At 51.5% G+C, this 8,058-nt stretch overlaps 1 protein-coding gene across 1 annotated transcript; it reads left to right on the forward strand.

The window, feature by feature from the left end:
- The first annotated feature begins 945 nt into the window (after positions 1-945).
- On the forward strand, positions 946-5,950 carry LOC118178802 (keratin, type I cytoskeletal 19-like). The gene is made up of 8 exons (XM_035347598.1): positions 946-1,552; positions 2,431-2,513; positions 3,067-3,223; positions 3,642-3,803; positions 4,243-4,368; positions 4,503-4,729; positions 5,194-5,324; positions 5,638-5,950. Exons 1-8 carry the CDS (start codon positions 1,064-1,066, stop codon positions 5,661-5,663), a joined length of 1,401 nt encoding a protein of 466 aa, XP_035203489.1. The 5' UTR covers positions 946-1,063; the 3' UTR covers positions 5,664-5,950.
- Positions 5,951-8,058: the final 2,108 nt, after the last annotated feature.

The following is an 8,058-nucleotide window of genomic DNA, read 5'->3' on the forward strand; positions in this document are numbered from 1 at the left end:
GGAGAGAGAAGAACCTCTAGTTTTATTTAATCCATCATTTCCAAACCAGTCCAGAACTGCAGTGGGTAACAATTTCTCTGCCAGCTTCATCAGCAATTCTGTCTTTATACTTTTATACAGTGGTCTCAAACCTCTCAGCAGCACGCAGCACATATTGACAGAGACATTGCCCGTGGGATGATTCCAGCCCCATTCACTGTTCAAAAAAAAAACAACACACAACAAACCATCTTTCCCCAGCAACAATCACGATCCATACTGCTGAAAACTACAGAAATATCTTTCACCGAATGACAGGACAACGTTTAAATCCTAGGATGTTGTTTCACGCTCTCCATATAAAGAAGCAAACCTTTGTGAACTGCCGGAGAGCCCAGATCAGAAATGAAGAATCTTTCCTCCGTGGCCATTAAGAGCCCACTCCACCGCGTCACGTCTCGTAGCTGAGTTTTCGGGAATTGTTATTTCACCAGTGGAGAGACTTAAAGGTTAATCTTTCTGCCTCTGATCTTTCCGCAAAGTTCTTACATCATTCCTCATACATCATTCGAGAGTCAAACTCCGTATGTATTTTTTTTCTTTTTCATCTTACATATTCAAACATCAGCGCCCTGTAAGAAAACTGCTTATTCAACTCAAAATAAGATGAAAATAAATTAATGAGAGATAAAGAGCTCTTTGATGCAATAACCTTTAATGATTTCTTCCTGGTATATAATTTAGGACAGTGTTTTTCCTGGCTTAATGTTGTAAAGTTTGCATCATAAACAAAAAGCTGATGATTCATAAAACATTATTGCTAATGTATTTTTGAAATAAGCAAGAGACATGTAAAGTATCTTCCTTGTCTATGGGGAATCTTGAAAGGAAACTTCCCTTTGAGAAATTATTCTTGGCACCAATGGCTAGAGTAGCCAGCCTTATGGGAAGAGGAGCCGGTGGTGACACCCACTGTGGAAGGTATAAATAGAGTTTCGTGGCAGCGGACAACTCGCAGTCTGATTCAATATCAAGCTGTGCAACTTGCTTTGGGCTTCTGCTTGCATTTCCAACTGCTGTCGCCATGAGTTGCAACATTAAGGAGACTATTACTGTGTCTAGCAAAGGCAGGAGCAGTGGTGGCAGCTGTATCATTGGTGGTGGTGGTGGAGCACGGATTTCTTCCTATGGGATAGGCAGTGGCAGAGGTTTTTCTGGAAGGAGCTACTGCGGTGGAGTGAATTATGGAGGGGGACTGAGTGTTGGTAGCTTGGCTGGTGGGAGCTATGGAGGTGGCAACTGCTATGGCAATGGCCTCGGGTTTGGCCTTGGAGGCGGTGTGGTTGTTGGTGGTCTTGGTGGCGACTGCTTGCTTTCATCCTGCGATGAGAAGGTGACCATGCAGAACCTCAACGATCGCCTGGCTTCCTATCTGGACAAGGTGAAGTGCTTGGAGAAGGAGAATGCTGAACTGGAATGCAGAATCAGAGAGTGGTATGCTACACAGGGCCTCTCCTGTGAGCCCCGGGACTACAGCTGCTATTACAAAGAAATTGAAGATCTTCAGAATCAGGTAATCCCATTTTTCAGTTGCTCCTGTCATTGTTAAGGTTCACTTCTTATTTTGCATTTAGAACTTACTGCAATTGTTTAAGACGCTTTTACTGCTGTAAAACGTCTTCGCAAACATAAATTGTAGCAGTTTCCTCAGTGACGCTGTTGAGTATGAGTGTGGACGCATACTGCCAGGTGATGTAGGTAGGATAATACTCTTACAAAGGAAGAAGGACGCCTTGTTACGCTGGGATTTGGCTGCACAGTTTCGTATTACCAACTGTGCTCTGAGGAAATGCTGTGGTTGTCAGCCCAGTAAGAAAAGCGATGGGATCCATAGAGCAAGAGGAAAGCACGCGTACCAAATGCGGTGTCAAATAAAGCATTATAAAGGCTATGTGAAAGAAGCTGAGTATTGAAAATTGTCTGTTGATTGCAGTGGTGGCACAAAGAGCCCGACACTAATACGTCCCCAGTGAAAGCTGTAGATGATCTTTAGGCTTAAAGGTGCCTTCTAACTCTCTTCCCTGAAAATCCTTAAGCTTGAAGTCAAGAACAAGCCAGCCTAAATGTCAGCTGAGCTCTGGTGTCTCAAGGAAGGTTCTTTATGCTCCCCTCTTTGTGAAGCATCTTTGGAACTTTCCTTTCATACCTTGAGACTGGGAATCCCCGTCTCACAGCTCTCCAGCTCCCAACCTCTCTTCTTTACTGCCTGCTAGTCAAGGAGGCACAGCTACCTCCTGCAGCCGCTCTGCTCAAGGAACAAAGCAATTTAAGTAGAAAGCTGATGGAAAAAGGAAATGGTAAAGGGTTAATACTTTGCTGTCCCCTAGATACACCCGTAGAGTACTGCAGGAGAGAGAAGGGAGCCGTCTCTCATGCTCTGCTCTTTTCCAGATTGTCTGCGCAACCATTGATAACAACAAGATCATTCTGGACATTGATAACAGCAGGATGGCTGCTGATGACTTCCGTGTGAAGTGAGTGCCCCTCCATGCCGATGCACCCCGTTGCCTCCTCCCTGCTCCTTCGCATCTCACTCCCAGCTCACCCCCTGCAGAGATGGCAGAGAAGTCTCCTGCAACACCACGTTAGGGCAGGATGGAGAGATGAAAGGCATTTTGCTCTTGGCCGTCAGGCATCCCATAATTAGTATTCTTGGGTAAAACATTGGGCAATGGTGTTTGGTGGTTAGGGCCTGGGACCGGCACTGCAGGGAGTGGCCCTTGGTGGTGCACTTGGGGCATTTCCATCACAGACCAGCGCAGATCGGGATCGGCAAAGCAGAAATGCAGCTGGGTGAGTGACATCAGAGATGTCAGAAGGGGGAGAAAGACAGCTGGGGAAGAATAGCTGGCCCATAACAGACATCAAGTGCAGGGCAGAAACCTAACACACGGAGCGTCCAGCTTAGCCAGCACAATGAGGTACGGAGGAGGCAGATGGGAAGAGGAGAACTTTGCAGAGGCTGAGTGCGCGTGAGATGTTCCAGTTCTGATTTTCTGCCTTTTTTTTTTTTTTTTAACAAACCAGGTACGAGACGGAGCTGGCCCTTCGCCAGAGCGTGGAGGCTGACATTAACGGCCTGCGCCAAGTCCTGGATCAGCTCACTCTCTGCAGGTCTGACCTGGAGGCACAGCTGGAGTCGCTGCGGGAGGAGCTCTGCTGCCTGAAGAAGAACCACGAGGAGGTAGGCTCCTGCTCCTCTAGGAGCACCACAGCCCCGGCATAAAACATTTTGCCTACAAGACCGTGCTCTGAATGCAGAGGTAAATGATGAGCCGATCCGTACCGCAGCTTTCCCATCAAACAGGTCTGGGGTTCAGACCTGCCCGCCTGCCGGGCGGTGCAGGAGCTCAGGCCGAGGCAGCTGCTCCTCTCTGGGACTGGCGCTGGGAGAGCCAGAGGGGGTGAAAGTTGCTGCTGACTGCAGTGGGTGAGAAAAGAGATTACCCAACAGATTTGCTGGGGAAAACATTTGCACCATCTCTCAGTGGTTCACAGCTGGGAGCCGTGCCAGGCAGGGAGCGCTGCTCTCAGCCACCGAGCTCCGCTCTTCTATGCTGTTTTAAAAGCCAAGATGTGTCTAATCCGGGATTTATTTCCAGGAAATGAACTGTCTGAGAAAGCAATCAACTGGAGATGTGAGTGTGGAGGTCAATGCCTGCCCTGGACCAGATCTCAGGCAAATCTTGGAGGATTTGAGATGCCAGTATGAAACACTGATAGCGCGCAACCGCAAGGAAGTTGAGGATTGGTACGAGTGCAAGGTAAGCAACACACGCCTGCTGTGAAACGAGCACATGTCAGAGTACAGGAGCGTTTCAGAAAACAGACACAGAGAAAATAAGCAGTTGCCCTTTGCACTGAAGCCCGAGCTCAGCACTCATTTTCGCCCTGTGTCCCACAGGAGGCCCGTCTGACCAGTTTGCTATGCCCCATCTGCAAGGGCAGCATTTGCCGCCAGGCCTTGTGGTGTGGTGTTGGAACTGAAATACCCCACACTTGGATTAAAGAGACTTAATAGCCACGAGGTTAATGCGATCTGTAAAGGAGCAAGCAGCTGAAGGCGGTGGTTAACGCCCAGTTCAGAGAACTCGCCGTGCTTACTTTTGGTGTTGCTGGCTGCTCCCTGCGTGCTGTTTCGGTAAAAGTCCAATTTACACAGATACGCTCCGAAGGTCTTTATTCTGCCTTGGTGCTTTGCAGATTGAGGAGGTGAATCGGGAGGTTATTACAAGCGGTCAGGAGGTCGAGACGTGCAACAACCAGGTCACCGAACTGAGACGCCAATTGCAAGCCCTGGAAATCGATCTGCAGGCTCAGCTCAGCCAGGTGGGTGGCGCGCTCTCTTACAGCCGTGTTTGGATGCTGGTGAATAACTCTTCCGTTTCTGCACTGGGAATAATAAACTCCGTGGCGACATTTAAATGAATCTCGTTTCTTTGGTTGGTTGTCTTGTTTACCAGAGGAATAATCTGGAATCCTCCCTGGCTGAGACCGAGTGCCAGTACAACACACTCCTCGGGGAGCTACAGAACCAGATCACGTGCGTGGAGCAGCAACTGGCTGAAATTAGGGCGGAAATAGAGTGCCAGAACCAGGAGTACAAGACCTTACTGGATGTCAAGTGCCGCCTGGAGCAGGAGATTCAGACCTACCGCTGCTTGTTGGAAGGAGGACAGCAGGACCTTATGTACGTAAATCCCTGAATGTTTTAGAGAATAAAGGAAAATATCAAGGATCTGAATTACGGAATCAGACACCGTATTTGGCCCATCTTGATGCTTTCACTGAGATGACAAAGCTGTCTCATGAGCAGCCTTACTATGAAGAATGTTGCTGGGATCTGCAAAGCAGAGAACCCAAATCTTCCAGCCCTGTAGCTATTAGTGCTGTTAGCATTCGTCACCATCTCTTTTCTGTAATAAGATGGGTGTGAACTGTCAGAAGAAAATTAACTGCAATGCTTTGCCAATTCCAGGCCAAAAGGGGGCACAAATGCAAAGCAAAATGAAAATAAATAATAAAAAAAGAGCATTGTGTAAAATACTCAGACATTTCTAACCCCTGTAAAGACAATCTGACACTTTGTGCCCTCGGTAGTGTCAAGTAATGTTCTAAAACTGCCTATTTCTTTCACCACATTTCTCCCACTAGTCACGGAGGAGGAATCGGAGTAGGAACTGGCGTAGGAGGAGGAGTCATTAGGACAAGCCACACCTATACTACAACCTCGTCTTCCCACTGCCAGCCGCAAGTCCCACCCTGCAAGACCGGAGACATACAGGGTAAGAGTCTGGTTTTCACAAAAAGAAAACATTTTTTTTTTCCAGTTTGTTCCTTTGTAATACGGCCAGGTAAGGCAAATTCCCAACAAAACACAAATATTTAGGGAATTTCTGGGTTTCCATGGGTTGTCTGCCACCTGCTCTTGCATAACAACGTCTGCTCTTGAAATAAGGGCACTACACGTAGAATCATTGAATATCCCGAGTTGGAAGGGACCCATAGGGATCATCGAGTCCAACTCCTGGCTGATCTTTGTTGCTATTTGAAAGGTCTCTGTCTGAATCAAATTAATGCTTCCCCTTTTTTCTCCAGTGACCTGCAGGAGAATTTGTGATTGAGGATGCATGGATGAGAAGGTGACGTACAGAGAACCCCACAGACAAAACAGGAACACTCGCTGTTCACTGCACGCCTCTATGGAGAGAAAGTAGAAGTAATTGTGCGAAGCTTTGCCGTGTATCTCAGGGGGCCTGTTGGGGCCCTCCCTTTTGTCTGTTCTGCTACTTCTGTTCTGTAATGCTGCAATCCCTAGAATTTACTTGAGTTAGTCCGGATCACTAATGTACCTGCCGGTGAAAAACCTTCTCTAATAAAACTTTGCTTCTGCCTGATGCAATCAAGAAACCCGTGTCTGCAAACTGAGTTCCTTTAGCAAAGCAGGGGCCGCTCCAGGCGCAAAGCACGTCCCCGGCCAGGCCTGTCGGCCTCTGCAACGGCCCCAGCAGCAGAAGCTGGGAAGCCACGCACAAGGGGCCCCAGAAATGGTTGGGATCTGCTCCACGGGGAGCAAAGCGGCTTTGGCTGCGGGAGCCAGAAGCGGCCTCGTGAACCTCGCAGGGGTCAGGCAGCTCCTTCCGGGCAGCCCCTGCAGGCAGATCATGAAATCAGGGGATGGTACGAGCTGGAAGGGGCTTTAAATGTCATCTAACTCCAACCCTGCCATGGCAGGGATGCCACCCACTGGGTCAGGTTGGCCAAGGTCCATCCTGCCTGGCCTGGAGCACCTCCAGGGATGGGGCAGCGCAGCTTCACCGTGCAACCTGTCCCAGTGCCTCACACCCCACAGTGAAGAATTCTTCCTAATGCCCGCTCCGAATTTCTCCCCTTTACGACCAAAAGCCTGAAACGAGTGAAAAACCCGCGTGGGGACAAGCAGATGATCCCAAAGCCCATTTTATAGCCCAAACCAGCACAGCACGAACATGTCTCAGACCTAGAGATGTAGGAAAGGCTTTGGGGGTCGCCGAGAAATTAAAAAAATATATATATATATAAATTAAAAAAAAATACTCGGAGCCCAAACCCAGCGCGTTGCCCCAAAGCTGCTGCGGGTCCCGGCCCCGGAGCTCGGCGACCCCTGGCGGTGCGGCCGGGGAGGTGCGGGCAGGAGCGGCGGGCACGCGCGCACGGGCACGCGCGCACGGGCACGCGCACGGGCACACGGGCACGGGCACGCGCGCACGGGCACGGCACGGCTCCGCCAGGTGTCAGCCGTTCGCTGCTGGAAGCCCCGGGCGGCTCCGAGGGCTGGGGCTGGTGGCGGCCGGCAGCCGCAGTGGTCGGGCGGGCGGTGCTGGTAGGTGATGGATGGAATCGGGGTGTGACACCGGGAATTAGCGCCCTGCGAGCCACAGATAGCCGTGTGGAGTGCTCGGGAAGCTGGGTGCTGGCCGGCCGGGCCCCCAGCACGCAGGAGGAGCGCGTCCCCAGATGTCCCCAGGGGTCCCCATGCATCTTCGTAACATCCCCAGGTGTCCCCACAACATCCCCATGCATCCCCACACATCGCTTCTCACTGCCAGGGCCGTGGGTGAGGCCGGAGGCCACCAACGTGCAGCTCTGGGGGCTCTCGGCTCTCCCCGGGGCTGCCGGCGGGTGCCCGAGCAGAGGCGCGCCGCGGGGATGCCGGTAGCCAAACACGCAGACAGAAGTTACCCGCCGGCTCTATTTAGTGGTCACATTCATGGCAAGCAAGGCTGATGTGGCCTGATTCAGCGAAAGTGACTTGCAGGACACAGCGTGGGCTTTGTTCCTGCCTCTGAAGACCCCGGATGCATTCCCCTGCGTGGCCGTGCCCGGGGCTGAAGCCACCCCGAAACTCGCTGCACCCATTTGCTGACACCCACGGATGTTTTTTTTGGGATGGTGCTGGGCTGTTTTTGCAGCGTGTGGTGGCAGCCAGGCTCTCCGCAGGGTGGCAGGGCTGCAGCTCCGAGCCCTTGCCAAGGTCTTGCCAAAGAGGCAGCCCTGAGCCGGCCGCGCAAAGGGCTGCTCAGACCCAAACTAACGAAGTCCCCGACAAAGGGTTCGTACAGTCCAAGTCCCTCTCACAGCCCTGACTCACCTAATTACTGCTCCTATCATAATCACCATCGCTCCAGTGGGTGGTGGAGCTTTTGAAGATGCTCTTTACGGTTTCATCAGCACTGGTTCCTGCAATACCGAATGAGTAACAGATCCAGCAGGCGGCACGCAAGAATTGCTTGTTTTCCTGCCAGAGAGCTGTTTGCTGGCTAGGACAGCGCAGACCCCAAACCAGGGGGCTGCGGGGTGGCTGGTGGGTGGGGAACACCCCGTGCTCAGGCCACCAGTGGCACCGGGTGGGTGCTTTGTAGGCACAACGAGCCCCCCCCGGCCGCGCATCTCAGGGCGCGGGCGGGTGGCCAGGGCTACACCCTGCATTGCAGAACACAGCAGAGGTGGGGCCGCGCTCCCCCACTTCAAAACAGGTAT

Source organism: Oxyura jamaicensis, chromosome 27 (genome assembly GCF_011077185.1).
Source record: "Oxyura jamaicensis isolate SHBP4307 breed ruddy duck chromosome 27, BPBGC_Ojam_1.0, whole genome shotgun sequence".
NCBI classification, from domain to species: Eukaryota; Metazoa; Chordata; class Aves; order Anseriformes; family Anatidae; genus Oxyura; species Oxyura jamaicensis.

Excerpts from the sequence above, each read along its gene's own strand:
- LOC118178802 (XM_035347598.1), top strand. The coding sequence starts at position 1,064 with ATGAGTTGCAACATTAAGGAGACTATTACTGTGTCTAGCAAAGGCAGG. Across the intron at positions 3,224-3,641 it reads TGAAGAAGAACCACGAGGAG|GAAATGAACTGTCTGAGAAA; the intron begins GTAGGCTCCTGC and ends ATTTATTTCCAG. Across the intron at positions 3,804-4,242 it reads AGGATTGGTACGAGTGCAAG|ATTGAGGAGGTGAATCGGGA; the intron begins GTAAGCAACACA and ends GGTGCTTTGCAG.